We start from the raw sequence: 22,476 nt of genomic DNA on the forward strand, positions 1-22,476 counted from the left end.
TGAACTGGCAACCGCCAGTACAAATTGGGAATGTATAATCATCCAGAATTGGAACGGACAGTCAGTCCTCATTCTCCACATCCTCGTATGCATTTTCCATTGTTGAGGAATTGGACCTTTCACTTTCTTAGCAATCCAGTGGTATGGAGACCATACTCAGTAATGCTAGTGATGTACCCAGCACGGATCAAAGATCAAATCTGGGTCTATCACAGTAGTGCATATACCAACCAAGATACTGTGGTGTCAAATCCACAATGATGGACAGTGTAGTGCAGAAAAGAGCAAAATCAAAGCCAAAAGAAGCTGCCATTTATTTCTTTTTTATTGTGTAAGCGTTTTAAAAACACATAAATGAAAATGTAAGTCAGACAGGACAACTACACTATAAAGCAGACATTGCATGCTGCTGATCACAGCTCACTTGTTAAACAATACACAGTATACTCTGACTTACCAGCATCAAAGCTTTTACAATAGTGTTATATATGAACTTTGCTTTGGTGATTAATAAAAGAAACATGCATAACATTCTGTTATATGTAAACTCTTGTGACTTGTGGGACTGGCCCACCACTTTTAATAGTATTAGGTTACAAATCACACATTAAAAACAAGAAAACACTATTAGAAGAGAAAAAAAATAAAAAATGCACACACCAACAATGTTTGGCAATTTTACACATTTTTAGTGGTAACATGAAGAGAACTTTAAATGGGTATAACAAGCTGGAATGTATGAACCATTGCATGGCAACCATCACTAAGGCAGCACAGGCAAGGAATTAGACAGCCTTTAAATAGCATGATTTCTGGTCTCGCCATCTCTTGTTCTATCATTCTCAGTCTCTGTTAACAATACTAACAGGAATGAACAGTGTTGGCAGAGCTCGCTCTTCTTAAACCTGTCATTTAGATGGATAATCAAATTGAATATCCTGGGGTGCTGAAAGGACTGAGGCAGGAAAAAACCCACTGGAGATTGTTTCCATTATCTCTGGGGGTGACCAATCTTTCCGAATTAAGGGAACTAACCTTACATCCATGGTACGTTGAGTATGAATGCTGTTTATTGATTACACTTGACGTGTCTCCACAAAAGTGATACAACCAGCTCATCTAAGAAATCCTTGCAAATTAATAATGCACATCTGATTACATCACACCTAATCCTGTCCTCACTTGCTACTCCCAATAACAGTCGTCCACAGTAATTAGAAATGGGTTTGCAGGCTAATTATTCCTTCTCTAGCATGTTGCTGAGGACATCTGAGCTTAGACACTAGGATTGTCCTGGATCTATATAGCAAGATGACCTCTGCATTATTTGAGTGTTCAATCTTATTATCTGTGAAATGAAAGATACTGGGTTATCAATTATTTTATGTTGTTTGCAAAAATTCAGTGCCGTTTCACTACACAGCCTCTTCTTTCAACAATGTGAATTGAATGCCCACACTGAATACCATTCTAAAGCATCAGTAGCGCCATACCAATTGACCAATGTTGAGCAACTTCATCATGAGCTCCCACCTGCTCACATCCATCTCACTGGTACAGCTTCATACAAATGTACCCCCCAAGAAAGATTCACAAACCAGTCATAAACTTCAAAATTGCATCCTCAAAACTTGAGTCTCTCATGACTTGCTGCCCATCGCACTTTATTACAAGGTGCTTCACCATTGTACAGAATGTCAGGTTGGCAGCATTTGTGATTTTCTTCAAAAACAATTGTAATGATAAATAATATAATGGATGTGATATATTCAAACTGTAGCTGTACATGTGAACACCAAGATACACAACCTAGAATCTAAGACAGGGTGCGATTGAAAATCTATCAGCTCTAATCCATTTGGTATAAATGGGGCTTCATATTTACAAGCCTTTAGATTGAAGCTAGTAACACTGCAGGGATGTTCATATTTGCAATCCTTTAATCCACCTACTTTTCAACAACTGAAATGTAACTTAATCATGAACAGTCACCAAAATGTAATAGTGTATCTTGTATATTGCTCAGTAAATAGGGTCCTCAATATGGGCAGGAGGTTGCGCGTGTGGTTAAAATAAAAGGAAATAAACTCTAGATTTTGTCTTCAAATAATATCTTTAAAATTACTGACAAAACACAGCTGAACCACAGTTTGTATTACACAACTCTGCTCATAATCAAGTTTTGCTTATAGTGATTTCCAAATATGTCCCAATTAACTTGGTTGAATGTACAGTCCTAAGGAAACTGATTAATAGCAATACCTTTGATCAAATCAACAGTAAATGTTACCCACAAGGTGCACCCTCTCTCTCAGATTATAGTCAAGACACATATGGGAAAGCATAACTGCTTCTATTTCGATATTATGAGAGATGCAAAATTCCAAACACAGCTTGTCGTCTCAACATTAAATCTTGTCCAAACAGACTGAAACTTTCCATATAAGGTGTAAAAAGTCTGACTCCTTTTCTTATTACTTGGTCTATTTGTCCAATCAATGCAGTGGAAAGTGCAACCAGGCATTTCTGAGCATTTTTGAAACAACTCAGCCATTTTATTGCCCCCGTCAAATAATGGCCAACCCCATCTGAGATCAGATGCATTTTCTATAAATACTGACAAGTGTGACATGCTCAACTTTCCATTTTGATTTTAACAAGTAGCCCAAACTAGTCAGCTCATTGTCAGCACAAGTATTGCAGAATGGCTGGGGTTGTTCCAGCTGAACAGCCATTTGAATCCCACAACTGGAATTAGTGAAGTGATCAAGTGAGCAATGATCAAGTGACTGGAGATATTTGATCCTTGGAACAGGGAAAATTGAAGATTAAACTGGGCTACTTGTAGACCAAGGATCATTGTCATTCACCACAAAATTTATTTCTGTCTTTTATGGCTGTTCCAAAATATTCTATGCCTTTCTAATAAGAACCTAGAGAAAGTAACATAAGGTGCCTTATTAGTGAATGAGTTAACGTAAATTCTGGTTGATCTGTATTAATTATCAATGTAACTGATTCTGAAAGTCCACTTAATGGACACCTCCAACATCTGATTTGCAATGGCCCTAATGACAAGACGTATAGTAGAAAAGGAGGAGCTCACATCTTCTGTTGCACAACAGAACAATGGAGGTGATTCTTCTCAGTAATTAGATTTCAATAAACATGTCCTTTTCAGCCATTTGCTGTCATCCTTTCAGAAAACCAATACTATTTTTCTCTGCATTAAACCCTAATCAACTTTTTAAAACTTTGCTAGAGAAATTCAGCAGGTCTGGTAGCATTTGTGGAGAGAAAGCAAATTATTTTTTCAGATCTTCAGCTGTTTTAACCTACTACTTTTCTGTTACATCATCTAATGGTGTGTTACAAGCTAAGTCTTAACTACATCTCCAACAATAGATTCCAAATAATTATCACTATTTTGCGGTAAAGTTCTCGATATTTGTCATGAATTTCCCCTGCACTGCATAAAATAATGCTTTCTTGCTCTGCTGTCCCAGGTCTCTCTCTCTCTGCTGGACACTTTTGCTGTCACAAGTCTCTTCAGAGATCCACAAACAAACCCATCTACCTTGATGTGCAATGTATGATGCTCGAGGTATTCCACTGCTACCATTCACCTGCTTTTCACTAAATTGGGAAAAAAGCCTCCCACCAAGTTCAGAGCTGCCTAGTTGAATGAAAATCAATTACCTCATTTCTCATTAACCCAATGAGAGAAGTCACAAAACCAAACATCCTGACATGATGGGCTAGAAAAAGGGCATTACAAAAGTACAGAGTGCACTTCTCTGGAAAAAATTACAATGAGTCAGGACCATTTTTGGGATCTGATCTCGCTTATTTCAACAGCATGACCTCTGATGTTCTGAGGAATGGTCACCCAACCTGAAACACTAACTGATTTCTCTTCACAGCTGCTGCCAGACCTGCTAAGCTTTCCCAGCAACTTCTGTTTTTGTTTCTGACCTCTGATGTGGCCAATTAAGAAGCAACGTCCCCAAGTGCTGTCCAGTTAGGAAGAGGGCCATCAAAATGATTGAAGGAAAGGCCACTGGACAGAATGAGTGTGGGGCTCAGGTAAATGGAATAGGAGGCTACATGACGGAGATGCAGATGCACTGTTAATGCTGGAACCAGCAACCCAAACCCAATTCCCAGAAATGATAAAATGATCCACAAGCAGGGGCATCTTATCCACTTGAAAGCATTTGCCTACAGATATGCTGAATGGAGCCCACGTACACAGCGATCTTTCTGAAGTCTGCTTGCCTTTTATTTAGAAATGGGTAACCAATGCGGTAGGCATCTCATGCACCTCTGGGAAATTACCACTTCCCTTGGAAAATGCCAATTACTTGGGATTATATTGGTGTCTATTTGTTGCCTGCTACTGGGTCGCTTGCATCCAGGAATGTAGCCAAACCCTGGGAAAACCAGTTGGAGCAAGGTGAATATGGAGGGACTAGTTCAACATTTTTTCCAAGATTTACCCACTCAGCTCCAACGTGAAAAATTTCTTAAAACACTGAAGCACTCTACCTCATCCTTTCTCTTTTGAAGACTAAGTTTCATTCTGCAAATGGTTTGTTGGGATTTTTGAATATCTTTTTAAGTTACCATTCTTCACATGTGGCTCTAGTCAGTGAATTTCAGGGGCTGGTTTTGGGGATGAAGTCCAAGTTCAATTCTATCTTCTGACATCCGCAAACATGTACTTCCACATCTCCAGAAAGTGATCAATAGTAAGGGCCTTGGCTCATTTTCAATCTCCCTTGTCCAATCATTGTGCTAACTCAGCATGATTGAGATCAGCAGGTTCAGTGCAGTGCAGAGCTCAAATGGGAGTCCTTCACGACGGAATGGTTTGGTAACATCTGAACATGGGAAAGGCTATGAAATAAGTGGTATTGGATTGATTGATTATTATTTGCACTAGCCTAATTTACCTTTCCTGGTAAGAAAATAAAATCAGGCAGGGTGTCCTGTAGGCAAGAATTTTGTGTGCAAGGTAAGGGATGTGGTGCAGTGGGAGTGTCCCTACCTCAGGGCCAAAAGATTGTGTTCATGGCTATATGTCCATCTGCTGCAGATGGGTGAAAAAATGTCTGCACAGTTTATTTAAAACCAATGGTAACATGCAGGATGTTGATATTGGCCATTTATATCTCACCAAATTTGTATTTTAGTCCCTATGCCTTTAAATTACTGAACTGTTTGGAATGTTATATTGCTGAGTATTTTAGATGTGTGATATGACTGTGATAGATAATTTTATAGAATAAGCAACATTTTGATGCCCCACTTAATGACTAAAAGACTAACTTTACTGTTGTTCATCTTCCCTAGAGAGTTTCTGAGCTTCACCGATAAGGTAGCAAGGCATTAGGGAGAGCAAGTAATATGTTAAATCTTTATTGTACAAGTTTAGACATGTACAAAATGTCACTAGAAAAGTGTGAAAGGATAGGTGCTTTCAGAGACACAAACTGTGCTTTAAATGGCCTAAAGCTGCACTGGTGCAATTTGAAAGTAGAAAAATACAAGAGTGGAACTTGTGTCAGTGGTCAATTCATAAGTCACTGTTACATTCACGACAAAGAATATCATCCTTCTCAGGGAAAAATCCTTTCCCCACCAGCGAGGCCGAACATCGTGAGCAGGTGAAGCAGCTCTGGTGCCACTGACGATCTTCAAAGGAAATGTATTTGCCACCTCCAAAACCTTCAGAGAGAAACAAAAAAAAAGGCATTTTAGAAAATTGCTACCTAATTGTATTGTGCACTCTGAATCAATTCTGTCTGAATTCAAAGTGAAAAGATAAACTCTCTCCCATAATAACACGCCACATGTGCTGGACCTGCACCTCATGTTTGTACAACCAGATGACCTTTCCACATTTGAAAACTTCTGAAGGGAGAGATGGAGAAAGGGAAATGCGATTGCGCAATTGCTTCCTGTGGCAAACATGAGAGGGGACTACAATTTCAATTATAATTATTATATGGTGCATTCCAACTATTTTTGCCCATAACGACCATTCTGCAGAAAAATTGTAGGATGTTAAATCATTGTATACAAAGAATTGAGAGTCTCAACCACCTCATTATGTAGGATTCTGTGACAAAGTTGATATCATTGTTTAGTTTTCTTCCTTTTCAGGGAAAATCAATAGATTCCCAACTGAATGACCATATTTCAGAAAAAAATCTGCTGAGCCAACTAACAGGATTACCAAGGCACATAGGCTTGAGCTTTTACAACTTGACTTTAAGAGCTGTTTTCTCCCAAGTCCTCCCCCACATTCCTTTTTAAAAAGGTATAAAAAAGGTGAGAATTCTTGACTGCCAGTATCTCTTGGGTTACCTCGTCCAAATAGCCGTTCCTCATGTGAGCCTGGTTAGGGTTGAACTCTACCCAGACAGCTGGGGCACAGGACCGAAGGAGCAAAATACACAGCCAAATACTAAAAAAAATGTTGTATCATCAGCAGGATTGAATGAAGATTATCTAAAACAGAAACATCGTGACGGATTATTTGCCCTTGCTCAAAAGGATTAGTGTTAACTATGGCATCCTTTCAGCTGCCTGGCTGAGTTTAGCCCAGCGTTCCTAGACTATCAGTCAAGCTTTCTCGGTGACACTAGCTCCTCTACTTACTACTGAACTTGTTTCCTTTCCTGTCAAAGATGAAGGCTTCAGTTGAAGTGGGGAAGCTACCTTGCAAAGCTCAAACACTAGAAAGTTAAGGAATTGTTCCATTCCTCCTATGTCAAAATTATAATCTTTATAATAATTGCTCACCCTTACATTTTAATATTTGACCTCTTAAAAACATTTTCCACCTCATCATATTCCCAGCATTGACCATGTATAACTGCAAAAAACATGGAGTAGTTAAGACCTGTTAAGTAGTGCGCTAAGCTGATAGTTGCAAGTATTTGGATATGTTAGCAAGTAGGCTGCTTGCTTAAACTATAATTCACACATTTCACATAACTGCAAATCAGAGTTACCTAGGTAATCCAATTAAAACTTTCTTAATGGCCTAATTACAATTGCACAGACCAACACACGTTATTAATCAAAGAGTCATAATCTAATTGGTGTCCTAATTTATAAAGCGTTATGTTTGCAGATCAAAAGGCCTTGGAGAGCTGCTTGTCAGCATTCCAACATTCATTGCTGATGCTATTACTGTTAAGAGCTCTGCATTATTGTTTAAATTAAAACGATACTACTGTGTGTACCATACGACATTATCACAGAATATTTGATCCTCAAGAGGTTTCCATCAAAGCTTCAACTCATGTTTTGGCATTTCACTAAGAAAAACATTGGGACATATATCTTTCTGATTTCTGCCACATGAAATCCTTTCAACTGTGACAGAAGCATTTCTGATGTTCCTGTGAATATGGTAGAATATGCCTGCAGGTGCAGTTTGCTACAGTTGTGAGCCTTTTGTCTCAGCTGGGAGTCTTCTTTTTTCTTTCCCCCCAAACATGAAACAAATCAGATATCAGAACGATAGCTTTCTAGTAAAAACAAAGGATTAGCAGAATCATTAAAAATTTGGAACTCAAGAAGGACCAAAAATTACGACAAATGACTGACTAATACATTAAAGCAACAAATAGGATTGTGTTGACACTTGGCACCTGATTACAGAGGTTTTCTTTTGCAAAATAAAAATTCGGCTACCTGTTTTCCTCTTTCAGCCATTAACCTCAGAGCTCCCTCTATTTAAGTGACTGATCGACTGGGTTAAAATGCCCGGCTTTCTTCACCCAGTTTAGACGTGGGTGAAATGTTGCTAACTCAGTTTACAAACCTACTTCAGAATTTAAAGCAAGAAAAAAAACTATGAACATAACAGAGTTCAAACGCAGTTAATCTGCACAGTTGATTTCTAACTTCCATGTGCCTGCAGTGAGGTTCCAAATTGGATGAAGTATATTCCAGATCCAGAATAAAGAAATTAAAGTCCTTGCTGTCTTATGGCTTATAAGGACCGTAAAGAAAATGACGACCCAGAGTAAGCTGGTCAGTCTGAGGGATAGACATACTAATACCATGCAAAGACAGTAGACATGAGGGCAGCATAATGGCATAATGGTTAGCACTGCCGCCTCACAGTGCATGGCACCCAGGTTTGATCTGAGCCTTGGGGGACTGTCTGTGTGGAGTTTGCACAATCTCCCCGTGTCTGTGTGGGTTTCCTCCCATAGTCATGTGGGGTTAGGGGGATGGGAAGGGATGTGGTGAGTCTGGGTGAGATGCTTTTCGTAGGGTCAGTGCAGACTCGATGGGCCTAATGGCCTCTTTCTGCACTACAGGGATTCTGTGATTCGAGATGGCAGTTTGAGATTATGGTTAGGATACAATGTAATAGAGTGAGCAAACTGCACCATTTCCCCAAGCTTGACATGGCTAACTTGAATCAACAGAAAAATGATTCAGAAACTGGACTCTCCAGATTTCAAGTCCAGCAAGTTTACAGTTAAAAAGCATTGGGCTGCTGTCAGAATATGACATTTTAATTACTTTCTGCAGACTTTATGGTATGTTGAAGTAAAATGTTTTGTGCACAAACTGTCATGGTGACGAGTTACTGGCCAAATCCATAATAGCTGGACCCTCCACAGGAATGAATTAAATGGTTACAAGGCACAGTTGTAAGGGTGAAGGTGCTCCATAGTTGGCTGACATCCAGTGCATGATGTGCAAAAAATTAATCTCAAATTGAGTAAAGGCAGAGTAAGAAGGATGAATGCAATGTCTTCCTGGGTTTTGTTTGTGACTGGATCTCTTCAAACAGCACAATCCTCAGTTTAAAGCACAAAGGAGATTGTTTTATATCACACCAGAAAAAGTGAACAGCCTGTGCAATCTCATCGCATTGATGTTCAATGACATATTGGGATTTACACAAAACAATAACAACATTGAAACAGCCCAACCACTTCCTGCTGGGTTATTCATTCTTCACATTCAGATGCCCCAATCTTATGTACAGAGTCAGAGTCAGAGATATACAGCATGGAAACAACCCTTTGGTCCAACTCATCCATGCCGACCAGATATCCTAAATAAATCTAAGCACATTCGCCAGCATTTGGGCCATATCCCTCTAAACCCTTCCTATTCATATACCCATCCAGGTGCCTTTTAAAATGTTGTAATTGTACCAGCCTCCACGACTTCCTCTGGCAGCTTGCTCCATACACGCACCACCCTGTCTGGAAAAAGTTTCCCCTTAGGTTCTTTTTTAAAATCTTTCCCCTCTCACCTTAAAACTATGCCCTCTAGTTTTGGACTCCCCTACCCCAGGGAAAAGATCTTGTCTATTCACCTTATCCATGCCCCACATGAATTTATAACCTCTATAAGGTCACTCCTCAGCATCTGACGCTCCAGGGAAAATAGCCCCAGCCTATTCAGCATCTCCCTATAGCACAAACCCTCCAACCCTGGTAACATTCTCGTAAATATTTTCTGAACCCTTTCAAGTTTCAGAACATCCTTCCTATTAGCAGGGAAACCAGAATTACATGCAGTATTTCAATAGTGGCCTAACCAATGTCCTGTACAGCTGCAACATGACCTCCCAACTCCTACAAATCAGACAAAAAGAGATGTTGCTGGAAAAGCTCAGCAGGTCTGGTGGCATCTGTGATGAAAAATCAAATTTAACATTTCTGGTCCGATGACCCTTCCTCAGAGCTAATGCACTGACCAATAAAGGCAAGCATACCAAACACCTTCCTGTTGGAAAATAGAACTTTTTTCTCTCAACATCAAGATTTTATTCCTGTCAACTGCAACCTATTTGCCCAACAAACCAAGCAATAGCTGGGTACGTTCCACCCACTATTTCCGAAGACTTTGGAATCCAAAATGTAGGAATATAAATGTAAAATTAATTTAGAAAGGTACAAGACATACAGAAAGATTTTTACATGGATGATTGTGAAGTTACAAACTATGTAAGAGTTAATGGTTGCAATAGAGTTCATGCCAACGTTTTAAAATAGGTTAAACAGCTGGTTGACACATAGGAGAATAAAGTCACGTGAAAACAGAGCAAGAGGGATGGTTAATACGTTTAGAGAGGACACCAGAATTGGAGGTGTTTTGGTGTCTGGGGAATGGGCCATGGTCAATGTTGCAGGCCCAGTCAGGGAAATCACAGCATGACAGTCAGAGAGCTACACAGAGATCAGTCAGCAGTCTCATCAATCATCAGTCAGGGTTCATTAATCATTCAAGTCATTCAGAGGTGGTCCGCTACAGTCAGCTGTAGGTGGCAGTGAGTGGGGACTGGGTATTAAATCAGTGGCCCCTGCTCTAGTGGGGAGCTTGGGGATTCAATTGTAAAGACCGGAGGCAGAATGTTGGAATAGAGAGGTGAAAAATTCAAGATATAAAGAAGAAAAACAATATTACAGTGGAGATCTTGGGTTAAGGGGTATGTGGGGGCTGGCAGGCATTGATGGTCAGAACTACCTTGGGTAGAGGGAGGGTCAGGACACTTCTGCACAATAGTTGGCGCTGGGGGAAGAGAAGCACTCCCTTAGAGAGGGCTGATATTATGGATGGATAAGTTGTTTACTTTGGTTCTTAAATTCCAGTACAGTTATGAATGTGCACTTCTATTTGCAATGAAATGTCAGCCATGTCTGAGAAACAATTCTTTTTGGCTGCACCTCAACCCCCACCCCCACCTCACTGGTGAAGGGCAGCTCCCAGCTGGCAATGCTTGGCTGGTACACAGCTGGGCTTTAGAAATGGTTCTGGCACTGGAAATCACAGGATTCCCTGGCACTGATGAGTGCTCTCACCTCTGGTGAGATTGTGCATACGATGTGGGAGACTCTAAAGGTATTACATATGGGTACTGAGGCAAATTTCAACAAATCATGTGAAAAAAAATCATGGATAGAAATCCTCCATGAGACTCAACAAAATTGACACTCAGCCGATTTCTGCTAAAATTTAGCCTAAAGTTTTTCTACTTTGTTACAAAGTTTTAAGCACTGACAATAAGAATAAAAATATGTGCTATTGATTTTGAAATACAGTAATTGGATTTTCATGCCCAAGGCTTCCATGCACAGAAATAGTTTTACAAAAGGAAAACCGCTGACTCAAAACAGCCATAGCAATCACCTGATCATAGCTTGGCCAAGTCATGGGAACACTAAGATAAATAAAAACCATCTGAGCTGAATTAACATGTTTTCCTAAAGTACTAAAACAGTCATCTCCATCAGGCAAGTAGCCTGTACTGCTTTACACCACTATGCAAGTTTTCACATAATAGGGCTGAGATTTCACTTACAGTCAAAAACCTAACGAAACACATTCTGTCTGAAGGCAGAAGGCTACAAACCAAGCTCAATGCTAGGGGTGTAAACTAAAAAAAAACTAAGGGCCGGCGAAGCTCAACAGATCTGGCAGCATCTGTGGAAACAGTTAACATTTCAAGTCTGATCTGATGCTTCTTTGGCATTAAAGATTCTCTCTCCACAGATGCTTCTGGATTTGCTGAATTTCTCCAATACTTTCTATTTTTATTATCTTTCAAGGAACTGCTTTTAGCAAAGCTAGGGCAACCATGACCAGCTAGAAAAAGTGCTCTCTTGGCCTCTTAAAAGGAGGTAAAGTACCTGGCAATGGAACTCATCAAATAGTAATATCAGAACACCAAGAGCACAAAGGCCAGCTGATGTATTTGCTATTGTTGATGAGTCAAGACACCAATTAATAATCATGGTCACAGGTTAAAACCTTACCTAAAGATAACCTAGCTTCTTTAAACTGTACATTTCTTTCCTTTCCCTTTCATACTGAACTTGTTTTAAACTTTGAAATAGTGTGCATGTATGCTTGACATCATGTCTATTATTTTTCTTGGAATTATCAGATAATAAAATTGCTTTTGTTTACACAGAAAAATCCTTGTTTTTGGCTCTTTATGGATACAGCACACATTGGATAACTGCATTCTTATTACAGAGGGGGATGGGCTTATGCTAGGAAAGAATCTTAAACTTTTTTCAGCCAACCGAGGTTGAAAAGTAAAGGGGCCAATTCAGTCCTTATGACTTGATATTAATAAATCATACTACAGTCACTTTTTCATGGAAATTAGCCACAACTTTCAATACTTTATTCACAATATTTACTCACACCAGGCAGCCTTTTTGAAAATTTGCACGGTACTTCCTCTAAAGTCTTTATATTCTTTGTGTTGTGTGAAACTGAAGATTGCACATAACACCACAACTGTGGTTGTATTAATTTTTTTTATCATGTCATAATTACATCTCAACATTTTCTTCTACTCCTTGCAACATAGCCCAGCATTTCTTCAGCTTGGTTTTATAAAAATAGCCTTATTTATGCATTTTTGAATGTGAACTACCTCTTCTTTCATGTCATCCACCTTTTACCTTCAATGTTATGTTTTTTTTAAAACAAAATGTACCCTTTTACATTTCCAATACACCATCTCAAACAGCCCTTTACAGTTTTCTATCGCTCTATAGGATACAAAGTAAATGGATTCTATCTTTGAGTCGTGTATGAATTTGGTCACCAAGTAGGTTTTTAAAATGGTACAATTAAAATTGAAGGGTACCCTCAGCAACGTACTTTGGGACACCGCCATCCACAACATTCTTAGTTCTAATCAGTGTCCTCTTATCTCACCATTCACTAATTCAACAAACGTTTTCTGAAAGTCCAAATGTAGTATGTTTATTGCACTGGCCCAGTCAACCACATTAGATACTCAGAAAACTTGGTCAAGTGTGATCAAAAATCCACATTGTTTTAATTACTTCTCCATTTACATATTTAGTAACTTCATCTTTCATTACCGATTGTAAAAAAGCAAATTGGAAAAGATGTTAAATTAACTTGCCTGCTCTTACTTTGGATTTCTCTGCTGTGCTTTGTGAAACTGCATTACAGTGGCTGCTCTCCAGATGTCCAGGCCACGCCTCTCTCAACTGTTCCAAACAGCCTTTTGAGCTTTTACCATTCATTCCCCATTTTAAATACGGGATCTTCAGAAGTATGTGCTCTGACCCTGGCACCTTTATTCTGCTTTAGTTTGACTAATCCTCCAAAACTTCCCTTTCATTTCACAGTTTCCTTGATATTAGTTTCTTTCATAAACACTGAAGTGCTCATAAATTTTCTGCCAACTCTGGCTCATCTTTTCCCAACTCTCAATCCTCTCATCTCAACAACCTCAGTCATTTTTGGAGCTTCTGTTTACTCATATCCTTTGCAAAAAGCTTTATTGTCCTTTTTGAATGTTACAGAGATTCCCTTCCTGGCTTTACAGACTTTTTAAACATTTAGCCTTACTTTCTATTTGTACTGTTTTAATAAAAAGTGTAAAGATTTCTCTTAAAGTAAAACCTACTCCAGTTTGAGATCAGGTTCACAATAACCTCAGATTGTTTTGAATAAGTGATATTTTCTGCTTTAAAGACTCTGTTTTATGACACACAATTAGCATTCTCTAACTTTCCTCTTTCTGGCTGTGCGCGCCTCAGAGTCCAGAACCAGTAGGCAGTGCCGCAATATTGATTGCTGTGCACAGATCCCTGCAATGGCTGTGCATATGTAGCCACATATCTTAGAGGGAACAAACAACATTAAATTGATCATCTAATGCATGCCCAGGATTCCCTTTTCTGGGACAATCCTGATGTTAAATTCCTACTTTTGGTTTTGCATCCGGGCTCTACTTCAAATGAGTAACTGGCCTTTATGAGAAAAAGTGACTGTAAATCCATGTTTGACACAAGCAAGGCTCCAACAATCAGAAAGCTCAATCAAATCTTAACATTATTTTCATTAAATAAAGTTATGGTCAAAGACTATTAATTATAAAGCCGCTCACATCCATCACATCACTGCTATTACATTTCAGAGCTATGAGAGTTTGCACTTGTTAACTAGCAGAAAAGGAATAAGGGTTAATTATACAATCCCATGTTTCCAGTGGCAGAGTTGGATATAGAATGAGCTTATGCAAGAGATGGGCTCCAAAGCTGTAACCACACTTCTTCATCCAGAGGTCTATGTCAGCATAGCTTCCCAGTGGGACTGTGGCATGAGCAGCACAATTCAAGACAGGATTGGGTCACCCTCCAATACAGCACTGCCTGAACTTCAAACAAACTAATTGGCAACAGGATTGGAATTCTCCTTCAAACCTATTTCTTTCTTTTGGTCATCTTCCCCAATATCTCAGATGGGTCAATGCCAAATTTTATTTCATAATGTTCTCGTAAAGAGTGACTATGGAATTTGTAATATGCTAAAGATGCTATATAAATACAACCTGTTACCTCACTTGATACGAAAGGCTCTATATAAATGTAAGTCAATTTCCCACATGAAATATATTCATTAACACCCAGAAACAATTGTACTGGAGTTCCATTTTGAAATATTCGGGTTATGTTGGACCTATAGCTCATTTGCCAGTTTTACTGTTTTTTTTCCTCTTTCTGGATTTGCATTTAATGTAGCAATTTTCCTGAACTCAGGACGACACAAACTAGTTTATGGATAATTAAATACTTTTAAAAAGTGATCACATTTTTAAAGAAAGAAATTCAGCAGGAAATTTGCACATATTTTTCCTTGATGGACAATGAAATCCATAACACCTCTGACACTATCGCACCTTGTTAGCATTACACTTAAATGTCAACCCAGATGATGCGCTCAGTTTTATGGGGAGTAGGACACTTGACTCAGAGAATAGAAGATGGACAGTCTTTGTGTAGTATAAATTATTGCGACAAATCAAACCATGGTCTGTACACCTTCAATCTGGAGCACAAAATAATTAAACAACAAATAGTAATCAACTTAGGTTATTAAATTATAATAATGTTTCTGTCAACATCTCTGGCAGACAACATTTAAGTGAGATCATGGAGATCTCCCAATGAAGGCAATAAGTTTTAATCGCGATGCAATCTTATTTCTCAATAAATAGAATTAGAATTCAAGTGATTTACAAGGTGGCATTAAGTGCCAGTTTTATGAGAAACATTCTGTAGAAATTCTAGCACTGTTGCAAGATAACTGGGCCATTCGCTTTTTAGTCAAAATTGGCAGATACCCAGAAGAGTACTGCAAACGGTCGAGGTACGCAGCTATTTACCTGTGATGGGCTTGGCACAGGCTGCACATTTCTTGGCATACAGGTTTCCAAAGCACTTGAGGCAGTATGGAGAATCCTCCCGGGAGGTGAATTGCTGGCCAGCCAGCTGAGTCTTGCACCCGTTGCAGACAAAGCATTCTTTGTGATAAGGTTCATCATGATAAGTAACACCTCCTTTGGTCAAGGCCTGTATAGTCATTCAGAAGAAATCATTAGAATCATCCCTGTATCAGATTAACTTGACATAATTTTCCATGTAAAGATATTCAGCAGATTGCCAAGCTTGACAAAACTTTTCAGGTACAAGAACAACCTGAAAGATCATTCAACCTGCATTTGTGGAAGAAACGGAGTAGATTTACATTTGGGAAGCTGATGGCCTGGCGGCCTTATCGCTGGGCTGTTAATCTAGAGACTCTGGGAATGTTCTGGGGAACCAGGCTTGAATCCAGTCATGGCAGGTGGTGGGTTTTGAATTCAGTAAAAACCTGGAGTTCAGAGTCTATTGATTAGCATGGAAATATTGTCAATAGTCAGAAGACCCACCTGATTCACTAATGTCCTTCAGGGAGGGAAGCTGCTGTGGTGGCCTATATGGAAATCCAAACCCACAGCAATGTGACTGATTCTTAATTGCTATCTGGACAATAAATGCTGGTCTGGCTAGCAACGCCCTCGTCCCATGAATGAATGGATAAAACAAAAGCTACTAACATCTTCATGCTTTTAAAAAACATAACTGGAATGTTGAAGTAATGCTCTTCAAACAAAGGACTGTCAGGCTGAACACCACGCATATGCTGATCTAAGCCATCTAACTCCATAGAGTAGCAAGAGAATGATACTTCGTAGATAAAGTAGTTCACTTTCTAGACAACCTGCTGTCAATTGTGCAGATAGCCAAATAGTCATGCAATTATGAGAAAAGAATGTTGTTATTCCCCTCAAGTCAAGTTCCTTCTTCCCATCACGAGCCGCACACAAGTTGCCATGTTGTAACTGCGTTGGATAGGAGATGAACCTGATGCAAATAACGAACCCAAAAACATTCTCTTTGCTAAGTTACTGACTCAGTCTGTGGCTTAGCTGCTGGATTGCAGCTGGAGTTCTCCCTCTATATATTTCTTGACACTAAAGCTTCAAGATCTAATTGAGAACATTCAACTATGTAACGTTACATAGGCCTGATCACATTGTGGTCATTCTATTGTACCAGGTGAAAAATAAGCAATGGTTGAACTTCCTATAAATCATTATTTAGGCCTTAGCTGAAAGCTGCCAAAAACTTAAGGCAGGCTATCACAGCCTTGGAGAAGGTGCAGAGGAGATTTACCAGAATGGTGCCAGATGAAACCAGGAGGAACTGTGAAGGTTAAGACATTTAACTTAAGATTTAATTAAGGTATTTAAAAAAAAGCATATTAATGGAGTAGTAAGAAAGAGGAAATCATTTTGAAAGATGGAGGTACAGTAACCAGGATGGGAATTAAAAGTAAAAGGCCATTCAGCCTGCAGAAGGGGTAAACAACACATTAAAGCCTTGTCAAATCAAGTGTCAGGCATTACCTTCTTGCAGCGGAAACACCGCGGAGCAAAATGGTTCTCATAGCAAGGCACACAGTAAATCTCACTCTTATCAGGAACAAAGGCCTTGGATCCAATCGGCTGCTCACAGGTGTGACAAATAAAGCATCCTTCATGCCAAGTGCTGCCGTTGTATTCAAGCTTCCGAGTACCTGACACACAAAAAGGTAATCACCATCACACAACGATCTCACAAAACAGAACACCACCCCTGGGCTAACTGAGTTCATGGTGTCTGGACCAAGATTCACCTGGCGGTACAATGCAATGAGAATCGCGTCAATGACTCAGTTGGGCAGATTTCATCTTCAGCTTCTTGGGATCATAACTAGGAGCGGAAACGTTTATCACAAGTTTGTGCACAGGATGCACCTGATTTCTCGTTCACATCTGCATTCAAGGACAAATGTATAGTATATAGTTTGATGAATTAGGTTAGACTGTGGAGGTTTGTGCCTGTGCTCTTGATATTAGTGCATGCGTCATTCTCTCACTGTATCTTGACCTCACCGTTCGATTTTTCCATGCTCATCTTAAGGTGCTGCTGAGTTGGATACTAAAGATCCCATAATACTTCACCCAAACATAAGTCTTCACCAAGACCCAAGAGACATAAATATAGGCAGAATATTCATTTAGACTGTGATGGAAATCCACGTACGCACCAGCACGTGGTACGTACTGGGGCTTACTACACTTCCTAGACATGAAGAAAGTCTCAATGTACTTTCATCGTCACCATGCTTCCAGAGGCCACCAAACTCAGCAAAATTGTACCTAGCACTAAAGCTGAGCTCTTCTTTTACTCTACTGGCAACTATTTACCAACTGATCCCAGAGTTACTCATATTTGACCACTATTTTCAACCCGAGGTCTAGGAGGGGTGAAGCGCAGCACTGGAATCAGTAGCAGCTGGATCAGTCTATGCTGTTTCAACTTTTGTCTTACAACTAACCCAGGAGCAGAAATATGAGAGATTATCAATTGTGGGAACAAATTAGTTTCAGGGTTGGGAACAAGTTTCAGCTGTAACCTCACCCATGTGAAACATCATTCATAGCTTATAAATCTTCCATGCTATAGCCCCAATGACTGCCCAGCACAGGGGCCATAAGTTTGCTGTTTACATGCAGTTTTCTTAAAATTCAAGGCCCCAGTACCAGACCACAAGAATTCTCTCAGAAATTTAATCTACAAAGAGCACTGTCTGGAATTCCCAAGAAGCTTCTCCTGCTGTAACTGAGCATTTACCAAGTTTCACTAACATATCCGATAATCTTCTGTAAAAGTTATGGTGGGTGATCAATAGACTACAATTGCATCACCACTCCTCCTTGTTGTCTAATACGTTTGTATCAGATTATGCTGGGTCCTCTATAAAAAGGTACCAGGGCAGATTGCATGATATCAGCCAGACCCCACTGAAAACCTAAGCAAAGCAATCATAATGTGATTATGACAAAGGTAAACTATCACTCCTCCATTCACCTGTACCTTTAACGTGAGTTAAGCGCACCATCCTCTAAAGCCTGTCTAACATCAATCAGTGCAGTGGTACTTTACACAGCTAGAGACTGATTCCTATCTAAGTGGAGCCAGACAATCATCTACAATGAGGCCTCATACTAATCTTGTACAATATTCTGTGGTGACCCCTCAGGAATTTTCCTTGGACACCTGCTACTTCACATCTCTGCACTATTATCCAAATCACATCGGTTTCTACATGTTCGCTGAGGAGCTCCAGTGCTACCTATTGTTAACTCTCCAACCTCCTGTCTTTCAGTTATCCCACTGCTTTTCTGAAATCTGATGAGGAGAAAATTTTTCCACCTAAGTATCAGGAAGACCAAAGTCAGTGTTTTTGATCACTTGTCACCAACACTATCCTTCCTCCTGGCAAATGTTGGAGGTTGAATCAGACTGTCCACAAGTGTATCACCAGTTTCCAACAAGTGCATCTGTCATCACTAAGACCACAGATTTCCATCTTCATTAACGTTACTGACTCTGTTCCTATTTTAGTTCATCTACTGCTGGCTATTTAATGTATGGCTCTTGTTCCATTTGGACTTGAACGTTTCAGAAGACTCCTGGCCAACTTCCCACATTCTAACCTCAGTAAACTTGCCAACATCCAACATTCTGCTACCCTGGTCCTAATTTACACTCTGGGCCCATTCACCCATCATCTATATTGGCTCCCAGTTCAGCAAAATTTCAATTATTTAAAGTCTTTTTTGTTTTCCAATCTAGCTGTGGCCGTGCCCGTGCCCCTCCCTATCCCTTGTCCAATTTGAAATCTTCCACAATATCTTTGTCTTTCTAATTCTGGGCTCCCGATGCATCCCTAATTTAAACATCCCATTATTGTTGGCAGTGCATTCAGCTGCCCGATTCCCAAATTCCACAATATCCTTTCTGTGCCTCTTTCCTTGTTTACGATATTCCCTTAAAACCTGCCTCTTTGGACACCTGATCTAACACCAATATTACTTTGAATGGTGTTTCTGAAGTGCATTGGGATCATTTATTACATTAAAAAGGTGCTGTATAAATACCAGTTGTTGTTGTTAAGCAGTGAAGGGTTTGGGTTCGGCAACATACCGCTAAAGGATCAGAATGATTCAGTCAGTTCTGTGCTAATAAGAATTTTCTGTTGCCTAATATCTTCCTGTCTGCCTGTTGCAAAATGAAATGTTTCCAGTGTTGGTTATGCTTAACTGGGTATAACGAAGGGAGACTTTTGGAATGGCTCTATATCATGCAGCTGGTGAATGTGTATAATTTGGCCTGTAGACACATGTAAAATGTACAAATGTTGAGCTCAGCAGTAAAGAGCTGAAATAATTCAACAGGCTGAGTGAGGACTGAAAACAATTTAGGATTTACCATTTCTGGTCCATTTGTAGGTCAGCTTTCTGATTCTTCTTTAAAATCTTAATTCTAAACATTTCATAAATAAGATGCAGAACTGTATTATCACTTTGTTGATATGAAAAATAGTTCAACCCCGGGGGTAAGGGACAATAAAGCATTTGACAAATGAGACTAAAGGGCACATACCAGGCATGACGACCTTGTCACAAGCAATACATTTTGAGGAGAATTCACTGCAGTAGCAATCATTGCACAACAGCTCTTCTTCCTGGCATGTAAATGGCTCATCTGCCAGAGATCTGTCACAGCGATAACACCTGAAGCAATGCTCGTGGTAGTGACGATCTTCGTAGAACAGCTCCTGATCGAGAATCAGAAAAAAAAAGCAGACAGAGATGATACTCTGCAGCTTTTCAAGAACATAACTCAAATTATCTGAATGATTCAGAGGGTTCACTGCTGACTTTGAAACCCTAGTGAATTACTCATGTTAAGAAAGAATTTGTCTTTCGCGTCCTTTGAATAACCCCAAATGTTTCACAGTTAATGAATTACTCTCATGTTTGGTCAATGTAAGCAAACTATAGCTAAATTTGTGCACAAGATTCCACAAACAATGAGATGGATGATTGAACAATTAACTTGTTTTGCAGTGTAGGTCAAGTGATGAGCCTTAAGTTAAAACACTGGGACAACGACACAAAGACTATAATCTTGTAAGACATTCAATCTGTCAATGGTGAGCACCAAATGGACTTTAAAAGTGTTTATCAGGTAAATGTCAGCAGATATACATGTCCATGATAACATTATGGATCACTGTCATTCACCAATACACCCAACTTTTGCTCCTGTTTTCCCACCATATCTCCTTATGGTGATGACATGTTGGAACGTGGTCCAATCTGGTACCTCAGCCAAGTGGATACATTGCATGTTTGAATTGGCATGAGACATTGTCCTTGTACTGCTTTCTTGACAGGGGACCATTAATTCAACAAAGATGAAATATTGATCCTGGGAACTTTCTGATGGCTCGGTCTCAGTTCCATTGAACAGAAAATTTACCAACTACCTGATCAGGGGAGTTCCTGCTGTGATCCATAATGTGGCATTCTTGCCTCAATGACCCCCTATCTACTGGATACTGACATCAAAGACAATCTTAAGTGTTACATGACAACATGCCAAAACACATTCAAAATAACCTACAATTAAACATCAAAAAGCTCCACGCTTGGATTTTGAAGGGCAGCGTGCACCAGAACATTCCCTTGTATCTAAATTCTTTTGAAACACATCTGCTCGCTTCCATTGAAAATTACTACAGCATAAGAGAGCAGAGATCTTATTTCCTGTGTTGATTGTCCCCGCACCCTTTCAATGCTTGTATTGGGCACAGGAGCTAACTGAAGGTCCTTCTTTTCAGACAATAATAGGCCATCACATGCTTCATGAGAAAGGGTCAAAGTGAAATTATTTTACCACGTAATATTCTGTTGAATTCAAATATATCTAGTTCTGATAAGACATAATTCCAATGGAGCCCAGGTGAATTTTGCTCTGCTCATTTGCAATGGTTCAATCTGCCTTTGGTCTCAAGCAGTCTCTTATTACAATTTGCTGTAGTAGGTTAACATGACTTGTGGGTGCACCAGGCAGTTATGTGCGTACACGGAAGGGGGAAAGGAGCTGAAAAGGACAGTTTTAATTCAGTGTGCACTGAAAATAAAGCTCTGCATAATTCCAACAGATGAGCTAGTTTACTGTTGGCAATGTTAAAGAAGAGTGAGTGAAACTTACAGTCATTAATATGAAAGTATTGCTATAGACTACTTGTCGATCTATGTAGGTTACTTTCATTGAAAAGAAAGATTCTGTGAAACATTTTTGATTATTCTAAGAAGAATCTTGTAGGCTACTGCCTAACAGTACCACCGTGATTCAGTTTATTGGAAAGTGGGCAGGTAGTGCCTTTATTGCATGGAATGCACATGATCTGCAAAGGACAGAGTGTTGCAATTTTTTTGAATGAGTACAGCGCTGCTGCTTGTGAGGAAACAAAAAGGATGAATGCTAGACAGAATGGGTCCGCGTCACCATTTTATTTGAACAGAAATGCAACTATTTGTTTCAGAATTAGAAAAAAAAAGAAATTCACTCATGGCAGAACGGTTATAGAACTGAAGGAAGCCTTCCAGCCATTAAACTTGCAAATTTGTCTGCAAATTTGGTCTCTGAAAAAGCATTTTAGTTCCAAATGACCAGATTTGACGCCACAGCTTTTAAGCAAAATGGTCAAAGACAAGCGTGTTTTTATATAAGTTTCAGCTGCAATCCAAAAATATCCACATTGGTTTTACAGTTTACTTATACACTTAAAATACAGCGTGCATTTCATGATTCAAATCATGATAAAATATTTTTAACAATCTCTGTGGTTGAAACATAAGTTGGATGCATTGCTGAAACAATAACAACAATTAACTTCTAATAGATGAAGCAACTTGTTTTAATTATAAGAAAGTAAAAAATACTGCAGATGACAAAAGTTAAAATTAAAAAATGCTGGAGAAATTCAGCAGGTCTGACATCATCTGTGGAGACAGAAACAGAATTCACATTTCGAATCGATATGTTTCTTTTTCAGAATTGTAAAGGGCTGCAAAAAAACACATTACGGGGATGTCCTATAACGCATGTTCCAGCAACTTGAATTGGTTATAAGGCGTTTGATGAATAGGGGAAAGGTATTTGTAAAATGCGAACTTTGTGTTGACTATAATGCGAATCCAATGTCAAC

The 22,476-nt window shown here is 39.3% G+C and overlaps 1 protein-coding gene across 4 annotated transcripts in view; it reads right to left on the reverse strand.

Annotated features, from left to right (window-relative positions):
• Positions 1–307: 307 nt before the first annotated feature.
• fhl3a (four and a half LIM domains 3a) overlaps positions 308–22,476 on the reverse strand; it is a 109,692-nt gene continuing 87,523 nt past the window's right edge. For all 4 annotated transcript variants that reach the window (XM_048557994.2, XM_048557997.2, XM_048557995.2 and 1 more), the window contains exons 3-6: positions 19,860–20,034; positions 16,775–16,944; positions 15,209–15,395; positions 308–5,730 (exon numbers count right to left, since the gene is read on the reverse strand). In XM_048557994.2, the coding sequence (XP_048413951.1) occupies positions 5,579–5,730; positions 15,209–15,395; positions 16,775–16,944; positions 19,860–20,034 (684 nt within the window). In that variant the 3' untranslated portion in view covers positions 308–5,578. The remainder of the gene's footprint in view (positions 5,731–15,208; positions 15,396–16,774; positions 16,945–19,859; positions 20,035–22,476) is intronic.

This window comes from Stegostoma tigrinum, chromosome 24 (assembly GCF_030684315.1).
Source record: "Stegostoma tigrinum isolate sSteTig4 chromosome 24, sSteTig4.hap1, whole genome shotgun sequence".
NCBI classification, from domain to species: Eukaryota; Metazoa; Chordata; class Chondrichthyes; order Orectolobiformes; family Stegostomatidae; genus Stegostoma; species Stegostoma tigrinum.